This window comes from Zeugodacus cucurbitae, chromosome 4, assembly GCF_028554725.1.
Source record: "Zeugodacus cucurbitae isolate PBARC_wt_2022May chromosome 4, idZeuCucr1.2, whole genome shotgun sequence".
NCBI lineage: Eukaryota > Metazoa > Arthropoda > Insecta > Diptera > Tephritidae > Zeugodacus > Zeugodacus cucurbitae.
In genome coordinates, this window is record NC_071669.1 from 75,434,935 (window position 1) to 75,460,318 (window position 25,384).

Genomic DNA, 25,384 nt, shown 5'->3' on the forward strand with positions numbered 1-25,384 from the left:
AAATAGATTAAATAATTAAAATCTTAAATAACTAAATATAAGTACAGAAGAGCTAGAAGACTAAAATTTTAATGGTTACTATATATCTCTTAACGTCTAATGTAAGGCCATTGCCAGTTTTTTTCACGTAGATATTCCAATAACTCGACAACGATTTTAAAGTTGGTTAGCTTTGATATTTACTTGTGTTCATTATGTAGTCATACAATTTACATAAATAAATGAGAATGACATTTATATATGAGACTTTCTATATGAGTATGTATGATTGTTTGTATTATGAAAAGGTTTTGTTGGTGCGTGTAACTTATGCGTAAAATCTTAAGTGTGTTTATAAAGAATATGAAGATGAAAGAAATAAGTGCTAAGAGAAAAATATTCGGCGAAAAATAAAGTAAAGGGAGACGATAGAGATGGTTCTAACCAGTGCAAATTTACATGCAGAGGGGACTAATATCATGTAATACAATCGTTTTATATATAAATAACTTAAAATCTTATTTGCTGTTCATTCGAGTTTTGGATTCACTGCTGTACAGTTGCTAACATTCTAAGAAGATGGTAAGAGTGTTTGACTTTTGGTTATAAATTGTTTGAAAGACTTGTTAAATATACAACTAATTTGGATTGAAACATTTTCTATTTTCTAGAATCTTTTAGTTGTGTTCGCTTTCATCGCTGTAGTGACTGCAGATATCAGCAATTTGCCGTCTAATGAATACCTACCACCAATTCAAGATGTTGCACCAGTTGAAGCTCCAGTATCCAATTTCATCCCAGAGGTTGCACCTGAAGCTGTCCCAGCTCATGTTTTAGCTGATGATGGTTACCGTTATAAGACACACCGTCGAGTTGTATATCGTCGCAACCGTCGTGATGTGAGCCATTTACCCTCTAACGAATACTTGCCACCAGTTCAGGAAGCACCAATTGCTGCACCATCAAATGACTACTTGCCACCTGTTCAACAGGCTGCTCCAGCACCAGCTCCCGTGGAAGTTTCTGCATCTCATGTTTTGGCTGATGACGGTTACCGTTATAAGACACACCGTCGAGTTGTATATCGCCGCAACCGTCGTGATGTGAGCCATTTGCCCTCTAACGAATACTTGCCACCAGTTCAGGAAGCACCAGTAGCTGCACCATCAAACGATTACTTGCCACCTGTTCAGCAGTCGGCTCCAGCACCATCTCCCGTGGAAGTTTCTGCATCTCATGTTTTGGCTGATGACGGTTACCGTTATAAGACACACCGTCGAGTTGTATATCGTCGCAACCGTCGTGATGTGAGCCATTTACCCTCTAACGAATACTTGCCACCAGTTCAGGAAGCACCAGTAGCTGCACCATCAAACGATTATTTGCCACCTGTTCAGCAGTCGGCTCCAGCACCATCTCCCGTTGAAGCTTCTGCATCTCATGTTTTGGCTGATGACGGTTACCGTTATAAGACACACCGTCGAGTTGTATATCGTCGCAACCGTCGTGATGTGAGCCATTTGCCCTCTAACGAATACTTACCACCAGTTGCTGCACCATCAAATGACTATTTGCCACCTGTTCAACAGGCAGCTCCAGCACCAGCTCCCGTGGAAGCTGCTGCAACTCATGTATTAGCTGACGACGGCTATCGTTATAAGACACACCGTAGAGTTGTATATCGCCGCAACCGTCGTGATGTGAGCCATTTACCCTCCAACGAATACTTGCCACCAGTTCAGGAAGCACCAGTAGCTGCACCATCAAATGACTACTTGCCACCTGTTCAACAGGCTGTACCTGTTGAAGCTGCCCCGGGACATGTTTTATCAGATGATGGTTACCGTTATAAAACCCATCGCCGCACTATTTACCGTCGTCACTAATGATTTTCTCTGACACTTCTTTAAATAGAGTAAGCGAGTTATTGAGTCCTATCTGGTATATTAAATATATAAGTATGTACATTAATTTGTATTGTTTGATTGGACAATTTTATGCCGCATTACAAAGCAATAAATTCATTCACACAAAATACTTTAACATAATTAAGCTTTAAACAAAAAAAATTAATGATCGTTTTGTTCACGTAACGGTTGTTTGTTACACCTTAAACTAAACGGGTTAAATATAGAGATAAAAGCGAAAATATAAAATGTAAATGTTTTTAATGTAAAGCGTTGCCAACACCGGCAAATTTGAAACATTTCACCTCCATGGAAACTTGCGGGAGTATAAATATGACACTCATCTGTTTAAGTATATATACATATATATATATATGTTTAACATTTTGCCTTTGCAGGCGGTTATGTATGAGTTTAAAAGTACTCAGAAAATTAAAAGCTCACACAAATGGAAGTTGAGTATTATAAGTGCGTATATTTTGAATACAAAACAATCGGAAACAGAAGTGACTCTTTTCAGCCTAAAAGTATGTTTATTACTAATCTGTATCATTGAAATTAATTCGTTGAAATATGAATATGTATGCAAATGTTGAGTGTAATTTTACTAATGACAATCAGCACAAAAAAAAATATCAATAAAAGAAATTCATCCTCGGTCGATCATAATGGTAACCGTCGTCTTGTAAATTGGATAAGAGATGTACTTGGGTCGTGTTAGGAGTGCGAATAACTTCAACCGAATATATTCCTTCATCAGTTTTCTGCATTGTTTCATCCATTACAGGCACCAATATTTGGTCATTGACTTCAGTGCTTATATCATTTAGAAGAGGAAAGTTGTTAGCCACATTTAGCTTAGCCTCTGGAGAATTCACATTAACTTGAGTATGAAAAATAGATTCCGGTGCATTTGAATAATAATTAAATCGTTTTTCTGGTATATTAGTTATATATGACTTATATTCGACTATAGGGGTAGAAGAAAACAATGCTGATTTAAAATCCCCGGATTCTAATATATTCCTTGCCTCGTGTTGGTAATTACGAAGTTGAGAATTAAAAATAGCTATAGGTTTTGAAGCAACATAAAACACATTCTGATTTCCATCACGTTGATTGAATATTTGAAGATCGCGAGAATTGTATGGATTATAATCCCTGTGCTCATTTCGTTTATAGTTATGGTTGTAATTATAAATATTATGATCATAAATAAAATTCATATGATCAAATGTGCTGGCATAATTACGTAAATATTCCCCGGATTCCTTGTCATCTTTTTGGCTTATTTTACTGTGTTCATCATAATATCTGTTAGAAAGATTATAATTGTTGAGGTGGAATGGAATGTTGATATGTATTTTTTCATTCTTAATCCGATTTTTTTCCTGTTTTATTTCGTTTGGAATCAAATAGGTATGCTCATTAACGGATTCTTCCAAAGAAACGAGATCACCAAAAACAAGTATATAACAAGATATCAAACTTAGTAGAATAAAACATACCTATTTTGAAGAACGTATAATATTATATGATATTTTAACACATTTGGAGATTATTATATACGTACCATATTGCACAATACACGTTGTATGAATGAATGCAGTGCACGAATAATCTTCGACTAAAGTGGTACAGTTTATATAAGGCAATATAAAAACAACAAAACAAACTCTGAAATAAATATCCAAATAAACATGCTTCTTTTTATCATACAATTGCTGGCGCTAATTAATTATGTATATTGTTTTCCTTAAAGCAGTGTCACAATAAAACTGTACTAATAAATAAAATATTCCCCCATTTTAGATTGTTTTAAAACCCGTTAAGACAATTGCAATAACTCGCATTGGCTCGCATCGTAATTAGTTGCATTCAAAGCATTTAGCAAACTGATTGATCTTCTTTCTTAGACGAAATTGATTAGAAAATTGTGTATTTGTAACTGCATAAAAACTGGATGATATTATGGATATTTACGAATGTATACATTTTTTATATACACATTGTACATTATTACCCCAGTCAAATAATTATATGTGCATTTCGGCTTTTGTTTATATTTCTTATTCACTGTTGTTTCATACTTTTCTCGTTCGTTGTACAGTTAGATTAAGAATGTGCTTGTGAATTGGGATCTTTCATACTGATAGTGTCGCAGCAAAAACTTTTTTTGCTAAAATTTGTTTTCAAAATTATTGTAGGTGCATTAACTTAATGAATTATTAAAAATTTGATTACATTTATTTAACTTTAAGCCTAAAATGCCTCGTGGTACTAGTTTATTAGCCGAGGAACAAGTAATAATCATAGCAATGCATGAAAGCGGTTCCAAAATGGCTCTAGACCAAAGCGACATCGGAACTGTATCTCAAAATTTCTTAAAAACCCCTCTAATTATGATATAGTGCGACGCAGCGGACGAAAAACAACATTGATGAGTGGTGCGAAAGGATGATTCGACGGCTAGTAGTTACGGACTTGATAAGCAGCGATCAAATATGGACCTAGTTAAGACAGAAAATCACAATAAATATAATTTTTCCAATTATACATAAAAATCAGTTTCTGTAACACACCTCCATGGCACCTAAACCAACACTAAAGAAAGACACAATAAAGCACATTTGAGGTTTGCAAATAAATACTAATTCTGTGCCGATGAGTGATAGAATACAGTCTTTAGTGACAAAAAAAAAATTAAATTTGGTCGGACCAGGTCATTGCAAGAAATATTGGAGAGATTCGCACCAGGAACGACGGTCCTACTACAAGCGATGTTTTGGAAGCGGTATCTTGATTTCATGTGGCATTTTGCAGCTGTGGAAAGCTATCTACATGTTTTATATTCACTCAATGAATGCTAATATCAATGTAGATCTTTTGGACAGCGAGTTAATAAAATTTGCTGGCAATATTTATGGCATATAACTCGACATATCGAAAGGATAACGCTTCAATTCACACGAAGAACATCTTTAACGACCGGAAAATTCCGGTGCAGCATTGAGTTCGAACCTAAATCCTAGTGAGGATCTCTGGGGGAACCTCTCTGCTCCTGTTTTCCACAACGGAAAGCAGTTTGCGACAGTACGTCACCTTAAATTAGCCATAAAGCAAGAATTTGCCAATATTTACATAACTATTCTACAGTCAGTAGTTAATTCTCTGATTAGGCGGCTTAATTTAGTTTTAAATTATAAGGAAAATTTTTTGTTTGTTTTTTATATCGTATACATTAATAATAACAAACCTGCATACTCAGAAATATTTTGCAATTTTGTAATCTTTAATTTTTTTTGCAAAAAGTTCATGCACATATAATTATTTGACTGAGGTACTAGTTTTGCCAAATTAGAAAATCTCTTAGCTAACATTTTACTTGCCCAATGGCAATATACGTTCTGCAGAAAACATTTGTGTATCACCGGCGATCCGAATTTTTTTCGAAAGCAAATGGTGTTCTGTTCTAAAATACGGTGTAGGTTTCTACAATGAATACGGTGCTGGAAACCATTGAAATTATGTGGTGTTGTGAAATGTACTACAATGAAATGCATTGAACACACAGAAAGCATTAAGCTCTTCTGCCACAATCATATGTTTTCTGACATTTTACAACTAGAAGAAAACAAGTAAGGAAAGGCAAAGTTCGGGTGCACCCGAACATTTTATACTCTCGCAATTTATTGATATATTCTTATTAAGATAACACAGAATTTGACCCAATTTGATAATCCTATAATTAGGTATGAGAGAGAAAGGGGAAGTTATGACTCGATTTTAACCATTTATGGTACAGAGACACACTATTAGAAGAAAAATATTTCCTCTGAATTAAATTAAGATACCTGAGAGATTTACCGAAATTTTCGGTGAAAAATTACCATGGGGCACTGAATTCTTCATATTCGATATTCGGGGCTTTGAAAAGTTATAGTCCGATTTCAACAATTTTTTCACAAGTGTTGCCACAGATCATTTACAGTATATGTGTAAAGTTTTATTTCACTATCTTCATTGGTTCCTTATGTATGTATATATATTATAAAGTTAAGGAATAAGATGTAGTTAAAAATTGAGTTACATGGGAAGTTGTCGTTTTCCACACGTGCCATCAGGTTGTCAAGAAAATAGTATATACCGAATTTCATTCAAATCGGTCGAGTAGTTCCTGAGGTATGGTTTTTGACCCATACGTGAGTGATGCCAAGCCCATTTTCCATTTTGCAAAAAAATCTGAGTGCTGCTTCCTTCTGCAATTTCTTCTGTACAATTTTGTGTTTCTGACGTGTTTCGTTAGTGAGTTAGCTCACTTTTAGTAATTTTCAATCTAACCTTTGTATGGAAGTGGGCATGGTTATTATCCGATGGTGCATGGTGGGGTACATAAGGGAACCGACTGCAGAAAATTTGATTTATATAGCTTTATTGGTTTGCTAGATACATACAAAAAACCTATTTGGGGCGGGGCCACGCCCACTTCCCCAAAAAAATTACATCCAAATATGTCCCTTCCTAGTGCGATCCTTTGTTCCAAATTTTGATTCGTCTCGTCACCCTGATCATTATGATCATATATACATATAACCATATATCTAACTCGTTTAGTTTTATGACTTACAAACCACCGTTATATGAACAAAACTACAATACTCTCTTAGCAACTTTTGTTGGGAGAGTATAAAAAATAAAAATCAAAAGAAACAGAAATCAAAAAACAAATTTTTTAAATACAATAGTTTTCCGAAATAACGAATATTCATTTTAACGTAAACTGCTTATAACGAAAAAGCAAACTTGTTCCATTGAGTAATAACGAACATCGGGGATGTGAAGCAGACTTATGTATATATACTCAAATAAAACTGTGGTGAAAACAAAGTTGTAAATATGACATGAAAAAATTCAAAAGAAATGTGCTAATTGGAAAAAGGAGTACAAGAAAAATATTGAATTTGATTCTATAAGCTTAAACTTATTGATTAGCAGCAAATCGAAGTTTAAGTGTCGAAATTGTGTAAAAAAAATAATTTAAAAGTATCCACCGTTTCGACTATATTAAAAAATAAGGTAACCCTTTCGACAAATATGCGCTGCCACCACAAAAAGGAATTTTCTGAATTGGTCCATTTTGGATGAATTTACCTCATAAGACTCCTAAAACTCTGCAGAGCTCGAGGGAGAAAAATATTCAAGGAAGAAATGACTGTTCTTTTATGCAGCAAAAAGGCTAAGATCGGCAAAGAAGAACAATATCAATTTGACAAAACTTATTGAACTTCAGGAAGGATCCCTCAAATATAGTGTGTGTATTCCAACTAAGCGAACGACGACCAATCAATTTGTTAAATAGCTATAGAAATTTACGAGTATTACAAAAGAAAAAAATATTTTGATCTCGTATAGCCTGAAGTTGCTTTTACTTACTTTACTTTATATTACTTCTTTTAACACAACATTTGTTTTGTTATGTTTTGATTTTTCTTGTATTAACAAATAATTTAATAAAACAATTTATTAAACTTTAATTTACGGATATTTAACCAATTTTTTTAAACAAACCGTATTAACGAAAAATTGGAAGCAACGAACAGGCCTGGCAATTAATGTGTTCGTTATTTCGGAAAACTATTATACTATGAAAAAAATATGTTAAAACCTAATAATTGCAATGGAAAATAAGCATTTAAGATTGCTTGTTCCGTTTTCCTTCCTTTTATTTATAAATAAATTGTGTTTCAATTCATTTGCATCAGTTGATGAATGCCAACTTCGTACAATACTATATGTGTGTCACTGTGCTGGTACATGGTTTATTGAGATTTTATTGTGATACACATTGCAGTCGGAAACCATATGTCTGTCACTGGTATAAATTCGGGTGCAACTGAACATTTTATACTATCGAAATTTATAAAGCTCAAAGGTGTGGAACTATTTTCAGGTATTAGAAGAATTTTACATTAGGTGATTTTGAAAGTTTCAAAATTGAATTGTTTGTCTTATTAAATAGTACAATATGTTTAAACTATTCTGCTAAAAATTTCAAATCGATCCGAGAAAAATTCGAAGAGCTAAACTCTTAGGAAGTTCCGCTCTTCAGGCCACGTCAGTTTCAATTTAAATATTTAAACGCGTTGATCTCAAAATTCCACATTTTAAGGAGGTAGGAACGATTACTGGAAAAGATAAGAAGCGATTTTGTTCGAATTCAGCAAATATTTTTGAAATAACATATCTACTGAACGATAGATTTTTAATTACAACAAATTTTTCGAGCCAATACATGGAAAATTTTGACCAATTTTTTTTTTAGTTTTAGTACGAATTATTCGACCATTCAAAAGATTATCAGCAATTCCGAAAACCTGGCAGATTTTCTGAGGCTGAGGAATAAGTTAATTTATTTATTAAATAATTATTCAATACATAGAAATTATTCTTTACAATTAAAGTTATACCTTTTATATAAATTCACGGAATAGAGATTTGCCTTAAGCTCAAACAAAACATTTAATTCAGTTATAACGTTTAATTCAGTTATTAAAATTTAATATTCAATTTCATACATCCCATATAATTTTGGGTCCGTTTTTATTATGGTTCCGATAACTAACATACACCCAAAGCTTTTACATATATTGATAATTATATATAGTACATTATCTCATAAGTTAGTTAATTTTTCCTTTTTCCTAGTTGACGCCAATTCGAAATATCAGGTGAAGCTAAGCCTTTTTCCAATTAGTTTTCCAAAGTTATGCAAATTTAAATTAACACTTTCAACTATAACATGAGAGCCATTGCATGAGGACGCTCAAACCTTCAATTTTTTATTTCTAGTATTAATTGCAATATTTCTAGATAATTGAAGCCAAATTGCCTATTTAAAATAACTTTAATAAACGGCGTACTAAAGTTTAAAGAATAGATTACTAAATAGTCGTAAGTTGTCAAACATGTTTATTAATAAATCTAATAGTGGTATTATATTTCGATTACAACAATATATAAATTTATGATACTATGTGGATCTCACAACTTTCAATAAACTCGTTTAGGCAGCTTTAAATAACATGTTTGCACTCATATGTATAAAGTTTAAACTAATTTCAGTGTATGATTCAATGCGATTTTCGGAAATTTAACCACAACTCTACTAATGCAATCAAGAATTTCACGTCTAACTACTGAATCTTAAATTATGTTCGAAAATAAGAATCCCATAAAAAACCTGTCCCCTTGTTGTTGTCATCAAAAGCATATCAGCACATGACAAAATATTACATATAACATTTGACTTCTTAAAATTGAAAGGGACAATTTACTACAAGTTCTCTTCTTCAAATTGGATAATTTATGCATGGATTTCTTTTATGAAAAGAATCAATTTCCATAACTCTTCTGAATATTTACTATTTTTAATAGTAAATGCTAATGCTTATGTACATCCAAACAAACTACAATGCATGTACAATACATAAGTATGTATCTCATCTTTTCTGGCCTTTTCCTAAGTATTTTTAGAGTTTTGTACTATTTCGCGTGTCTTCTGAGTATGTTCTTACACTTCTGATCGTCATCCAAAAATCTTCTACGTACAAAGAATTTTGCATTTTAATATTTATTTTACTTTTATTTATAAACAGGTGTACATTACTGTGCAAAACAAAAGAAGCAAAATGTTCATATGCCTTCAATTCTGATCGTCATTCAAAAATCTTCTATATACAAAAAATGTTACAGTTTAATATTAATTTTACTTTTATTTATAAACAGGTATACAGTACTGTGCAAAACAAAGTAAAGGAGTAATATATTCATAACTTTTACAAACAAAATATACACAAATATATTTTGTTGCTTTTGTGTTGCACATATCTATATATTAAATCATAAGTTTCAATCTAAGCAAAATGGTAATGAAATAACGTCACACAACTATAACATAGCTTGACCAACAGTCGCATTAAATTTTAATTAAAATCAGAACGAAGATGGTTCATAAAAAGAAAACCAAAATCACAAAACGAATATGGTTAACTTAATCATGCCAAAATATATCATTTAAGAATTTTGTTATGGGTGTCGGCTGCGAAGCCGGTTGGATTGGTTCTTTTCAAATCCTCTCTCTTTATAACTGGCTTAGCATGTTGCTCATCGATGACATTTCCATAATAAAAATTAATATTAGTATATACGGTGACGGTGAGGCCAAGGGAATTCCGCCTGCCATCAAACCGTCCCAGTCCTTACCATAGTAGTCAGTTTGCTCTGATATAAATAATTTCCACATCTGAATGTTTAACACAGTCAGTCGTCTACATTCATCGTGTGGATTAGAATTAGACAAGAAATAATGGTAAGTATTGTTTAACAATTATAATATAATAATAATAGCAAACGAAGTTTTACTTGTGTAAATTATATTCATATAAATTAAATGTTTATCTTTCCAGAGGTTACTTTTAGTTTTTACTTTGGTGGTTGCTGTCACAGCAGATGTGTCCCACCTTTTCTCGAGTAGTGATAATCTTCAGGATGATGGCTATCACTACAATAAACCAAGTGGTGGAGCAATTGTAGATATCCCGGCTTCGCATAGACACTCAGCTTCAGCTCCAATCTCAAGCGCCTCAGGCTATCAAGCAACATCTTACCATTCTAGCTCATCTTATAGCGCTGGAGCAGCTCCTGCCACATCATATGGATCGGTTGGACCTGGTGGCTCTTCTTACCAAGCTGCTTCAGCTCCGGCTGGTGTTTACTCAAGTGTCTCATCTTACCAATCCTCATCAGCTCCTGCGGCATCTGGATCATATTCGGGTAGTTCATCTTACCACGGTTCTTCAGGTTCAGCAGGTTCAGCAGGTTCAGCAGGTTCAGCATATGGTTCTAACTATCAAGCTGCCTCAGCCCCAGTAGCTTCCGCTCACCGGGCAGTCCCAGCTGCTTCCGCTCCTGTCGCTTCTTCTTATTCAAGCAGTTCATCCAACCGGGCTGCTTCAAACTTTGGAAGTGCTGGTTCTTTCGGCAGCGCATCATCTACTTCAGCTTCAGCCCGTCTAGGTGCTGGTGCAAAAGATGAAAGTGGATACCATTATGAGCCTCCCAAAACACCTTTTGAAAGCCGACCGGAACCTGTGAAAGAGTATTTACCACCACCACCACCACCACCAGCACCAAAACGTCCTCCACCACCACCTCCGCCAGCACCTAAACGTCCACCACCTCCACCACCACCACCACCGCCACCATCTCCACCAAAAGAATATCTTCCTCCCGCACCAACCAATAAACCAGCTCCTCCCGCGCGGCCTCCACCACCTCCTCCGCCAGCACCAAAGCGTCCACCACCTCCTCCACCACCACCACCACCATCTCCTCCAAAAGAGTATCTCCCTCCACCACCAACGAACAAACCAGCACCACCAGCGCGTCCTCCACCACCGCCATCACCACCAAAAGAATATCTTCCACCATCTTCCGGACCAAAGGGATACAACTATCCTAATGACCCACAGCCACCATTCACTTCCTAAGTGAAATCGATACGGATAGCTAACGAGACTCTATTTAGTATTAGTCAACAGTAAATATGTTTTGAATTATCATTAGAATAGATTTCCTTCTATATCTAAGAAACCGATTACATTGGAAATCAATAAAGTTTCTAAATTGAAAAGTATTGAGAATGTTTCAAGTATAAAGGTTAAAGCAAACAATAATGAGATCAATTAGAAATTTGTATTTTAGTTACACTATGTATATGCACATGTACATTCGCTCTATGGAACCTTATATGCACTTGCATACATATACATACATATATGTACTATATTCAATATATCCACTTAACGAGGGAATCATTTGAATTCATTTGACAAAAACTAAACACCAAGTAACAAAAACGACAACATGTATTTCAACAGTTCACCTCACTGTAGGCGTCACTCAAAATTTCTTCGCGACGATGACAAAAATAAGTTTAATGTTAAGACTCAAAGAGACATGAGGCAATATGGCGCGAGACTTCCATAAAAGGGTCAATATTTATATTACAAATAACCTTTATCTATAGATAAATTAAAAACACAAACGTGAAAACCATTTAGAATTCGATGCCGATTACTAATCGTGGCTAATGCCAACTGCCAGCTGCGCTATATTAGATGATGTAAGAAGGAAATTGTGTTTTCTTTATTATCATTTGGTCATCCACAGAAGAATAAGTAATAAAAAATCAATGTCAATGAAATTTAGATTTTCAGAAATTGCCACGTTCCACCGAAAATATGTATTTCATATTCTTAATTAACAAATTAAGAAAGAAATCGATTGAGTTAAACGATAAGCAACATAACTTAATTCCACAAGTGTAATGTATGTAATGTACTCAAAAGGAAATTTTTATCCCAAAAATATATCCAATTGTAATATTTTATTGACCGCTTTAGTATGATGCCCATATTATAGTGTTTATTCACACGATTGGCAACCACTCTCAAAATATCTCTAACATATTTCTTCCATAAACCTATATACCAACTTGTAATAAAACAAGTAAGGAAAGGGTAAGTTCGGGTGCAACCGAACATTTTATACTCTAGCAATTTATTGATATAGTTTTAATAAGATAACAAATTTGCTCAATATAATCGGCCTAAAGTCCAATAGAATAATGAAAATCATTATATTAGCATATGAGGGCTGAGGCAATTGCAGAACCGATTTCACTAATTTTCACCACAAAGTACAATATATTCAAGACTATATGCTCACTTAATTTTGCCAATATATGTGGTATAAAGCCCACCGGAAGTTTAATAATCCGAATATTAGATACATATATGAGAGCTAGGGGAAGTTATGACCCGATTTTAACCATTTTTGGCACAGAATCATAACATTAGAAGAAAAAGATTCCATCTTAATTAAATTAAAATATCAGATAGATTTGCCAGTGATTTCGGTGAAAAATTTCCCCCTAAGAACTGTGTTCTTCATGTTTGATACCCAGGGCATTGAAAAGTTGTAGTCCGATTTCGACAAGTTTTCCACAAGTGATGCCACTGCTCAAATACAGTACTTGGGTAAAGTTTTTTACAAAAAACCTATTTGGGGCGGGGCCATGCTTACTTCCCCAAAAATTTTACATCAAAATATGCCCCTTCCTAGTGCGATCCTTTATGACACTTTATGCGTTTTCGGTTTTCGCCAATTTGAGGTCGCGTTCCATTTTCAATAGAAACCCTCTCACAGTCCCAAAAAACACGTTTCGCCAAGATATATAATTTTGTAACATGTCGAAGGGTTACTGCTATTAAAACAACTTTCAAGTAAGGAAAGGCTAAGTTCGGGTGCAACCGAACATTTTATACTCTCGCAATTTATTGCTATATTTTTATTAATATAACACACAATTTGACCCATATATTCGGTATAAAGTCCAATCTAACTCGTTTAGTTTTGGGTGTTACAAACAACCGTTATGTGAACAAAACTATAATACTACCAACTTTGTTGCGAGAGTATAAAAAAATATTTTTTAAATGAATAAAAGAAAATGCCGAATACTTTCTGCTTATGCAAAACAACACATGGAAGCAATTTACTAATGTTTTGTGCTCCAACTGACAAATTGCAAACAATTTTATCAATATATATTATATTGTTCAAGATAAAAAAGACGGGTTAATGTAAACAAATACATGAATTGTTTACTATTTTGTTGTCAAAAACGGGTATGTCAAATACTTAGTTCACTTTGGTTGCACCCAAACTTAGCATTTTCTTACTTGTTACAAATTGTTTTGGGCTATCGACACAACCTTATACAATTGAACAATGACAAAAATATTTTAACAAAGCAACAATGCCTACCTTCAAAATATTATTATTTTTATACTCTCGTAACAAAAGTTGCTAAGAGAATATTATAGTTTTGTTCACGTAACGGTTGTTTGTAACACCTAAAACTAAAAGAGTGAGATATAGAGTCATATATACTAAAGTGATCAGGGTGACGAGTAGATTTGAAATCCGGATGTCTGTCCGTCCGTCCGTCTGTCCGTCTGTGCAAGCTGTAACTTGAGTAAAAATTAAGATATCTTCACGAAACTTTGTACAAATATTTCTTGGCACCATAAGCAGGTTAAGTTCGAAAATGGGCGAAATCGGACCATTGCCACGACCACAAAATGCGAAAACCAAAAACACATAAAGTGTCATAACTAAGCCATAAATAAAGTTATAAAAGTAAAATTTGGAATAAAGGATCGCACTAGGAGGGGGCATATTTGGAAGTAATTTTTTTGGGGAAGTGGGCGTGGCTCCGCCCACAAATCATTTATTTGTATTTAACTCGCAAACCAATAAACCTATATAAACCAAACTTTCTGCAGTCGGTTCTCTTACGTAACCCACCACACACCATGAAAATAGTTGAAATCGGATAATAACCACGCCCACCTGCCATACAAAGGTTAGGTTGAAAATTACTAAAAGTGGGTTAACTAACTAACGAAAAACGTCAGAAACACTAAATTTTGCATAAGAAATAGCAGAAGGGAGCTGTACTCAGATTTTTTTCTACAAAATGGAAAATGGGCGTGGCATCGCCTACTTATGGGTCAAAAACCATGTCTCAGGAACTAGACGACCGATCCGAATGAAATTCGGTATATAACATTTTCTTGACACCCTGATAACACGGATAAAAAATGGGCGAAATAGGTTCACAACCACGACTACTTTCCTTATAACTCAATTTTGAATTCCATCTTATTCCATCTTCACTTTATAATATATACATAAGGAACCAATGAAGATAGCGGAATAAAACTGTGCACAAATAATGCATATCATCTCTGGCTTCACTAGTGAAAAAATTGTCGAAAACGGACCATAACTTTTCCAGGCCCCAGATATCGATCATGTTGAACTCAGCGCCTAAGGATAAATTTATTTAAATTTTAATATATGGGTAAATCTCTCAGATAATTTAATGTAATTCAGAGGAAATTGTTTTCTTCTAATAGTGTGTCTCTGTCCAAAAATTATTAAAATCGGGTCATAACATCTCCATATACCTCATTGTAGGTTTTTCAAAACTATCTTCTCCTAGCTCCCATATACCTAATTATAGGTTTTTCAAAAATACGGTGAGCTTTATTCCTCATATATGTATTGGTTAATATGTGAGCTATCTTAGGAAAATTAAGTGAGCGTATAGTCTTGGATATAGTGTACCTTGCTGATGAAAATGAATGAAATCGGTTCAGGAATTACCTCAGCCCTCATAAACTATATATGACGATTTTCGTTATTCTATTAAACTTTATGCCGAATTTATGGGTTAATTTGTATGTTATTTTAATAAAATTTCTTCAATAAATTGCGAGAGTATAAAATGTGCGGTTGCACCCGAACTTAGCCTTTCCTTACTTGTTTATTTTCAATTTTTTTTTTTTTTGGTGTCAACTTATATAAAGTTCTGTTATTGCAATCTTCCGCGCAATTTTTCTATATTTACTTACTTGCTAAACCTTTCTTGGCCATGCCCGAATACTTCAAGACTTAAATTAGCCAGATCGGTGGGGCAGTTCTCGACTTTTTGCGAGACTAACGAACAGCAATTCGTTTTTATATCTATAGAATACAAATTGTTTGTATGGGAAATTAGAAAAATATGAATTTTAGACTTTTTCAGGCAATTTTTTTTAATTTTTGTCTCCGTAAGAACCATCCTCAATCTGGAATACACACAAAAAAGAATTAGTGAAATCGGTCCAGCTGTTTAGGAGGAGTTCAAAGAATAACACACGTACAGAAGATTTATATATATAAAGATATGTACATATGTAGTATATAATTACATTTTATAGAATAATTCATGCATTTTTACATATGTACGTATGTATTTTGATATCAAATATAAACGAAATCATATACAGAGTCGTTTGCGCATTGTATTAGGCGAAACTGTAAGCGTACAGTTATTAACATTGAAATTAACATAATTTTTCTCATTTAACACAGAAAATGCTGATTTCTGCTATTTTGAGCGGGCCGATGTTAAATTTGTGGTGAAACTGGCTCATACATTTCTGTGGTGAGACTGGCTTATAGCGACGAGTACCTTTCGAAAAACGGGCCACCATGAACCTTCTCTATATTACACGTTCTCTGACATATGTATGTAAGTTTGTGTACACATTACTTGTTCGCCAATGACATAAAAACAGAGTAAAGCGTGCAAATGTCATTCCCTGATAAGTGATAATGAGACAATTCGAATATATACGTAAGTGCTTTTATTATTCGATTACCTGAAAACCGATTATTCGAATATCCGGTTTGTAACCGTTCGTACGAATATTAAGCGGTTAGTACTATTCGATTAGTCGCAATGTTACGACTATTCGAATAGTCGTTCTACTGCGATTATTCGAATAGTTATACTGTCACTATTCGAATAAATGATAATTGTTTGAAATCCAAGCAGCCTTTGATTTTTGTTTGTTTTTACTTGTGAAAATGTCAGTTGTGCGTATTTTTCCTGTATTTCACTTTTTTCAATAAAAATGGAAATTGAATGAACTTACACTATTCGAATAGTCGACAACGAACGGTTAACCGGATAGTCGGAAATGTGCGGTTAATCGAATAGTCGATGACTGACGACTATCCGAATAGTGCAAACCGAATATTATTATTCGAATAATGCCCTATTCGGTTAATTCGGTTAGTCGATTAGTCGAATACCAAGAGCTCTAATACAAATGTATGTATATGCAACTGTGAAGTTATGAAATATGAAGTTAATTTTAGTATGTGAGAAATATATTTAGTATAAAAATATTTTGTATAAAAATGCAAAGGAACTTCCATAACTCGAACTTCTATAAGTCGAATATCTCCATAACTGGAACTTTTGAATTGGCAATAGCGTTTAGAAATCAAATTTCATACAAATTTGCTTCCATAACTCAAACTTCTATAACTCGAAGTTCTGCAATAGCTCGAAGTATTGGCAATAGAATTCAAATTTGATACAAATTTCCTTCCATAAATCGAACTTTTCGACCAGGAATTAAAACAAAATTTAAAATTTTACTATCAAGGAGCAATTTTAAAGGAGCCCCTATATTCGTATGGAGGCGAACAAAAAATATGATATTACACTTATAGATTTCATAAATCTTGTAACAAAGGCATGAGATACAGACGTCAAGAGCCAAACAATAGCAAACTGCAACAAAAAAAATACAGAATACATGTTTTAAAATATTTAACTTTTTGCGAAGTAAATAACTAAAACTGTGGGAAAATCTATATTTTACAGCTTTTTCAAAGAATTTATGTTTTAATGAAAATTTCTATAACTCGAAGTAAAATTTTAAATTTTGTATTATGACCTGGTATTATTTCATTCATATCTCAATTTTTACTCAAGTTATCGCTTGCACGGACAGACGGACGGATTTCAACTTCATTCGTCATCTTGATCATTTATATATATGTACATAACCCCATATCTAACTCTTTTAATTCTGGGTGACACAAACAACCGTTATGTGAACAAAATTATAATAGTACTCTGTGCAACATGTTGCGACAGTATAAAAATTATTCAACTAGTAAATAAGGACTAAATTCGGGTGTAATTGATCATTTTATACTCTCGAAACTTTAAGGTTCAAAACGGGACACTATTTTCATTTGCTATTTGGTAACTAAGTAACTTAAACCACTTATATACATACATTTGTAGGTCATTTACTCACCTCGGCGGAGGAACATGTCTACCAACTTTCATTAAGATATCTTAATTTTCACTCAAGTTATCACTTTGCACGGATATATGGCCGGGCAGACAGACATCGGGATTTCAACTGGTATCGTCAACTTCAACAGTTTGACATATATAATTATATATCTAACTCTTTTAGTTAACGGTATTGCAAACAACCGTTACGTGAACAAAACTATTATACACATCTGAAACAAAGGGATTCGAACGCATGAAAGACAATTTCTTGAAAATACACCTATTGCTTTTCCCCATTAATACTGAAAATAATTTAGAGATTAGGAGTCATTAGTCCATGTTTTGTTCCATTTAATTATCATAGATCGTGTTAAAGAAAATCTTCGTATTTACATATTTACTTAACATTATTTTGTGAATTAAATGATCATTAATCAATTTGCCCTTTGTGAGTAATGTATGTTTCATATAAAGATGCATCTTTACTACGTCTCTTTAGCCGAGAACAAGTTACAACTAATGTTCCCGAGAGTATGCACATAACTACAGAAAAGATTATTGTTAGCGCTGAAAACGTAGTCGTTTTCATACATGTTTGATTTATTAGAGGTTCCAACCGACGAGAATGTGAGTAAACACCATCTCCATCGGACTCACCCTCTTGTAGTACTCGCAATGATTGAAACAGATTCAAATTCTCCGATAACGAAGCATGTTGTTTATCTGCGTTCGAGACAGCCATTACATAATCTTCTAATTTATTTCTAGGATTTTGTGATGAATGCATTCGTTCTACTTCAGAAGCGGTGTTGAGCGTTGTTGAATTCGTTATATCACGTTTAGATACAGTTTTCAAATTACGCCAGTGACATGGTTGGCTCTAAAATTAATTATATATGTATGTCGTATATTTTTCATGGTATAATATATATAAAATAATTTGTTTACTGGGCATCGGCCATGACACATTCGTACATCACATTCTATATATAGTGCTGGTGAGCCTGTAAAACGAAAGGTCTTCATATATGCATACACTTGTGTCTCGAAAATTCCCGAATCAGACCAAGAGCCTCGAAATCTGGAAATAAGCTTATCATCCACAGGGCAACCGTATTCATCAATAAGCTGAATCTTTTTGTTAGCTCCGTTATGAGCATAACAATCGTTGACAACAATATCAAAACCATCTGTCAAAATATTATTATTATTATTTCTATGTTTAATTCCATGCTCTAATAAATAATATAAAAATTAATCATTCCAACCGTATTTGCTGCGCATGTAAATTATCAATGTAAGCGGATCACCAACCCGAACAGGCCCAGTGACACGTGGTCCTCCAATTCCGTACCCATTTTGTATTTCCATATAACACTCTGGTGGGCTTAGAGTAAAGACCACGGGGTTGCCAGTAGCTACTCTATTTGAGTTAAAATTCAAATATCTAATAACGCTATATACACACTAATTTTCTTTAGAACTTACTCTACATCTAAAAATGGAAATGTCACTGTTTTCCAAAAATCATAGCCATATTCGCAGGTGACTTTAAAATGTTCATCATATTCTTCTTCGATAAGGGGATTGTATTGTACTGTTACAGTATTCCACATAAAGTTCTGTGAGAAAACTAAATTTGAGTATAAAAATAATATATATTTGTTTGATGTCATTACGGTAGGATTTTTCCTTTTTTCTTCATGAAGTGCATTTTTTCCTAAAGTCCCACAACGGTTCAACTGAATAAAAAATTCATAGTAATCTCGACCTGAACCATTTATATACATGCAATCGGGATCATAAGCATAGCCAGCTGAATATATTAGTCCATTAAATGTAGCATTGAATCCAATCCGAATTTTCATGTAGTCATCCTGACACTCAGCCTCAATATCTGTCAAATAGAACTAAACATATACCATACTTATGCACATATCAATTGCTAGGGAAATATTACGGTGTACTCGAGTATTATTATATAGGAACTGTTTATTGTAGTCTCGTTCCCAGTAATCACTTGGCCGCTTATCGGACTCATAGGACAAATTGTGGTAGTCGTCACTGCCATCATTTGAACTTTGGCTCACTGCAGTGGATTCGTATCCCGACAGTCCAAGATGCGGGCGGCTTATCCGGTATGGAATATGTCCTGATGAGTCGGGAATGTGGTCCTATATTAAAGAGAGCAGTTATAAAAAAATCATAAATTTAGATTTATAGTAAACTCACCACTTCTTGACGGAGTTTTCCACGTGTTGCAACAACTCCCGTTCGATTTAAATTATCTTTACCTATTTTCTTAATTTGTAAAAAAAACGTCAAATAAGAAGTTGTGAAACTTTTTTAGAAATTAACTTACATACTTTATGTTTTATATCAGCAGCAGAGCCAGCACGTTTTGTAAGTTTAACCGGTGTAGGAGTTGTTGAGTTTGGCTTACTAATATATGATTTGGAAGACAATGCCACAAGTAATTGCTTTGAAAGTTCTGCATTTTTCCCGCCGCCTCTGTTGCTTTGATTATCAACTCTCAACGCAGATTTCGGTACTGTTGGATTCTTTAAAATTTTATTGCCTCGGTTTATAATGGGCATTGATATACTTGTACTGCTAACTGTACTTTCCGTAGATGACTCAATTGTCACTGCTGTTAGGAGTACCGCCTACGTAAATATAATATTAAGAACATTTATTAATATTAAGAATACTCTTTGGTTACATGGTATCAATAGAGCGTATTATAATCTAATGTTATCTCTATTTGCTTATAACGTATACCAGAGAATATATAATATAGAGGAGGTTCACGGTTGGCTAATGTCCACTCTGGTCCACTTTTCGAAGGGGTACTCGTTTCTATAAGCGAGTTTCACCACAGTTTAACATCAGCGGGCCCTAAAATAGGAGAATTGAGCGTTTTCAGTGTTAAATGAAAAAAATTGTGTTCATTTCTATGTTAGCAAATTTCGTTTATATTTGATATAAAATAATGCGCATACGAGTATACATATGTATGTATATGCAAAGTCGTTTACGCATTGTATATAAGCGAATCAGTAAGCGTACATTTGCTAACATAGAAATGAACACCATTTTTCTCATTTAACACTTTAAACTGTGGTGAAACTCGCTTATAGAAACGAGTACTCCTTGGAAAAGCGGACCACTTCTTTATCGGCTGCATTTTTATAATTTTACGTAACTTAAAGATGCCACTACGATAGATGGTACTCGCTTATTTATATTAAATATATTATTATATTAAACTTAGTATTAAAATGAACATAACAAGTGTATGTATGTGCATGTGTATATTTAAATCATACAATATATTCACATAAATTTACAGGCTTTATTGCTAAATATAATGCAATTCATATTGATTCAAAATGGCCTGTAAAAAATTTGAATTCGTAACAACCACCAAATCTTAAGTAGTACCATGTCATATACGTGTATACTAGATATACATATGTATATATGTATGTATCTTTCATTAAACATTAAAACCGTCTGTCACGAAAAATACCAATTTGTACCTAGAATTTGGCTAGATCGAACATGTCAGACAAGTAACAAATGTATAACAGTTCTTCGGAAAGTCTGCTCAGTAATAGAAGAGAGTTGCGATGGCATATCAATATTTGTTTAATACTAGTATATTCATTGCAGAGTATACTTCTGGTGTATACTGGCATGTATGCACATACATATGTATGAACATAGGATGATTATGTGCGTACAGTTTCGCCAAGTTAAGTTCAACACTGAAATATATAATGACAGTTCTAAAAAATCAAAATATAAAATTTATACAAAAATACTCTAAATCGTTTGAAATTTAAATGGTAACGCGTATCTCTTAGCACTTCAGAACGTGCATTTATAGCAATCTGTGTTATTTAAGCTGGTTTGACTGTGGCGCCTTTACGGCGCGTATAGCTACGCAAGTACATACTACAAGACCTCACTCAATGCTTCGCGTCAACGATTCAACATGTACATAGAAAATGCATTCTTGGTATGTAAAGAAGTGCAATCGATATGGTATGCGCAATATTACTTCCGTTAATTGGAGATTGGCTAACCTCATATACAGTTAGAGAAAATGCCTAGCTGGACTACCGTAGCCACGTTTGTAGCTATACTTGTTTAAGCCAATCATGAATGTATGAACTCGACTTGAAACAACTAAAAAGTTAAATAAGGAAGTAATAAATAATTACTTGCTAGATTGACAATAACTGAATTACACATGAACTAACATGGAAATTTGAATGTAAATGGTCACGGAACAGTAAAAAAGTCTCTTGATTTAAATCAATATTTATGTAATAAGAGTAAACAAGGCACTCATCTTACGTTCATCATGGATATTAGAACGGCGGCCATATAAATGCATTTTAATCTTTGACATGTTATAAAATATGACATTCTCCGTCAGGTATGTATGTATACTGTCTCTTCGTTGATAAAACTGCAAAGAAATAAGAAATATATGTTGATATTAATTTATTGTAAATGTATTGCAATTAAAATTATTATTTCTATGTATTTCTCCTGTTTTCAATACTTGCGCGCAATTCAACACAATAAAAGAAAAAAACATCGAAGAACAAATTAGTTACCTACATATCTTATATACCTATAACAAGTTGAATAAATATTTCGAAGTAATAGTATAATTGAAGACATATGCTATAGGCCTACAGGACTAAAATGGCAAACAGCAAATAACAAGTGGTACATAGCAGTTAATGAATATTTAAGAACTTGACATAGCGAAAGGAAGTACAGGAATCTATGGTACAAGCATATATGCACATAAAAATGTTTGCATACATACATATACACGTATACATACATATAAAAGTACATATAATCAAATTTATTTTGCGTAAAAAAACAACTTAGACAATACTGACACTAATCTTGTGAAACTTAATTTCGTTTACATTTTTCCTTTTGAAACAAGAGCAATTTTTTTTTTAAATTATCATAGTAAATTGGTTTAAATATGCATAAGGTCAGTTTCTTCAAGAAGACTAAGGACTAGTTATAATTTAAGTTAGCTGAAATATTAAGGAATGGGCCTGACTTTGCCCTTACTCTTTTATCTATTTATTCCAAATTTTGTGAAAATTATTATTTTGAATTCCTTACAGGTTAACCAATATTATATTGATATATTCTTACAACCTTAATTACAATATCAACTCTACGTAATTTTTACCAATAATTTCCATGGCTTCAAGTAAAAGTTTAAACCGACCGCAGCGTTTTTGTCTATATTCTTAAATTATTTAGTGATTGATACTATTTTTGCACAATTTTCTAAAGAATGAAAACACTTGTTAATTACCGATAATGTTGTATTTATATTGCAATAATAAAATCATATGTACCTCGACATCATAGAAGCTTGTACTTATACTACGGTTTGGTTAAGATGCACGAACTTGCGGTTATATATACATACATGGCCAATTTCTCTGTTCAATTTTATTTAAACTCGAGAAAAACTATATTCATATATGCACATGTATTTACAGTAAGCATTACGTCTGTGCCGCAAATATGGTAGTTAATATGAATGGCAACAAAGAAACTTACTATTAAAACTAACTAGCTTTCAAGTTTCCTAACCTTGAGTTAAGTAACATTTCTTCATGGTCTACTGGCCTTTAGACTTGTAGTGCTTCACAACCGCAGAAAATAAGCCGTTAACGTCACTGTAGCGTGTTTCAATATATTTGGTGATGAACTATTTACAGTTTAAAAATATTTTTAGTTTGCTGCTTTTATTATGAGCATTTATTCAGCTAACGTTATTTGATGAATTTAGAAAATTGTTTCGGTATACACCTGCTCATAATATAAAAAGATAATATAATGTTTTTTATTCACTCTGCGAAACACTGCGACTACTGGAGTACTCGCATGCAAATAAATAATATTGACCTTTTAATAATTTTGTCTTAAATAATTCAGAAATAATGTATATAATAACAGTAAAATATGTAGCTAGGAACATTCGTTTGAGTTGTATCCGGTTTGAGTAACCATCGAACTTCTATAACTCGAAGATCTCCATAACTCGAACATTTGAAGTGGCAATAGCGTTTAGAAATCAAATTTCATACAAATTTCCTTCCACAACTCGAACTTCTAAAATTTTACTATCGAGACAGATTTTTAAAAGAGTCTCTCTATATTGTATGGATGCGAACAAAAAATATAATATTACACTTATGGATTGCAAAAATCATGTAAGAAAGGTATGGGATACAGAAGTCAAGAGTCAAACAATAGCAAACTGCAACAAACAAAGTTAATGTATTTAAATATAACTTTTTGCGAATTAAATAACTAAAACTGTGGGTAAATCTATATTTTACAGCTTTTTGAACAATTTTATATTTTAATGGAAATTCTTTAACTCGAAGTCTCTCTAATTCGAAGTTTTTTTTTTGGATTATATTGACTCGAGTTAGAGAAGTTCCATTGTAATTCTATAATTGATGACACATTTTTAGTAATGGTTTGATTATCCTTTGCGATCACTACAGAAACACTTTGTTAGACAAACTTTCACTTTTTCTGATAGTGTACAGAAGTATATCCTGTAGTTTATTGAACAATAGGCAAGTTAGCCGCTAAGTTTAGCACTATTGCACTACTCAAATTATTCTTAATACGATATGTTCGAAATATTCTTGAGAGTTTATTTATTCTTAATTTTGATACAATCTCACTGTTGGCTAGTGGTTACGCTTTCCTGTTTTTCCATTCATTTGCCTATATTCACATTATTTAACTTTTTAACTCCACTTATATGAAGTTTTCTACGCTATTTGTACAACGTTTAAGCAGAAAATCACTCAAATGGAATAAAAAAGGAAAATAATAAAATATTGGACACTTCAACACAAAATAATAACTAAACGAGGATATGTTTTTTATAACACAAGAAATTTATATTACATAATACACAGCAATATATATGCACATTCACTACTATCGAAGAACTACCTTTCAACTGCCGCCTTAAGAGCAAGTATAAAATTAGTATGCTTTTATTCCGTTTAAGTGCTGCAAAAGTGTGAAGCGAAGCGAAAACCGCGCAGATTTTTATAAGATCTTGTACTGGAGCTACAAAAATAGTGGAAATGTTGGAAGAGGCAAATTGGAAGTTACATATAAAAAGAGTACTATCTAAATGCAACGAAGTCATAAATATAATTGGAGTAAACTGACAAATTCAAAAGAAACTCGAAGAGAATAAATCTATACCTATACTGGAAATGTAACATCGGCAATGCTATAAATGAATTTATGGGTCTAAATTAGTACATTAATATTGTGTAACTTTTGGAATCCAAATTCAAGTGAATTTAGAATAAGAGCACTTATGTATGTACATATTGAAAATGCGAACTTAGTAAAACCTATCTACCTATCTTATTTGATAACCAACACTACTTTGTATAAAAACGACCCCTTTACAAAGAACGTATAATAATAAGAAGATGCAAATGTTAGCTGTGTTAAACCGGTCTTTGACATTACGGAACATCTAAAACGAACACTATAAAGGAACACAAAGAACGTATAATTAATTGCATATGAGCAATTGCTTTCTAGAAATATTTTAATTATTATAATAAAGAAAATATCCTATTAAAATTACTATATCAACGTAGATCTGCCAAAATTC

At 33.2% G+C, this 25,384-nt stretch overlaps 2 protein-coding genes and 1 non-coding gene across 4 annotated transcripts; 1 reads left to right on the forward strand and 2 right to left on the reverse strand.

Annotated features, from left to right (window-relative positions):
• Positions 1-816: 816 nt before the first annotated feature.
• LOC105213037 (uncharacterized) lies at positions 817-3,903 on the reverse strand. Its single transcript, XR_008470975.1, has 2 exons — positions 3,460-3,903; positions 817-3,394 (listed from the first exon to the last, which is right to left on the reverse strand). It is a non-coding gene; the product is annotated as an uncharacterized LOC105213037 (transcript).
• A 6,195-nt stretch (positions 3,904-10,098) lies between these two features.
• On the forward strand, positions 10,099-11,580 carry LOC105213038 (uncharacterized). Its single transcript, XM_029040793.2, has 2 exons — positions 10,099-10,254; positions 10,352-11,580. The coding sequence occupies exons 1-2, from the start codon at positions 10,252-10,254 to the stop codon at positions 11,432-11,434; spliced, it is 1,086 nt and encodes a 361-aa protein (XP_028896626.2). The 5' UTR covers positions 10,099-10,251; the 3' UTR covers positions 11,435-11,580.
• Positions 11,581-18,005: 6,425 nt separating this feature from the next.
• Positions 18,006-24,908, reverse strand: LOC105213039 (uncharacterized). 2 transcript variants are annotated; one of them, XM_054229707.1, is made up of 10 exons: positions 24,700-24,908; positions 22,030-22,144; positions 20,031-20,330; positions 19,897-19,965; positions 19,625-19,838; positions 19,344-19,561; positions 19,153-19,286; positions 18,933-19,087; positions 18,613-18,854; positions 18,007-18,544 (listed from the first exon to the last, which is right to left on the reverse strand). In XM_054229707.1, exons 2-10 carry the CDS (start codon positions 22,099-22,101, stop codon positions 18,095-18,097), a joined length of 1,854 nt encoding a protein of 617 aa, XP_054085682.1. In that variant the 5' UTR covers positions 22,102-22,144; positions 24,700-24,908; the 3' UTR covers positions 18,007-18,094. The 2 variants fall into 2 exon arrangements, with proteins under 2 accessions (XP_054085683.1, XP_054085682.1); XM_054229708.1 differs by lacking the exons at positions 22,030-22,144; positions 24,700-24,908 and adding an exon at positions 21,207-22,010 and having other exon boundaries at positions 18,006-18,544.
• Between the last annotated feature and the right edge of the window lie 476 nt (positions 24,909-25,384).

Excerpts from the sequence above, each read along its gene's own strand:
- LOC105213039 (XM_054229707.1), bottom strand. The coding sequence starts at position 22,101 with ATGTCATATTTTATAACATGTCAAAGATTAAAATGCATTTATATGGCC. Across the intron at positions 20,331-22,029 it reads TTCTAATATCCATGATGAAC|GCGGTACTCCTAACAGCAGT; the intron begins GTAAGATGAGTG and ends ATATTTACGTAG. Across the intron at positions 19,839-19,896 it reads GAAAACTCCGTCAAGAAGTG|GACCACATTCCCGACTCATC; the intron begins GTGAGTTTACTA and ends TCTTTAATATAG.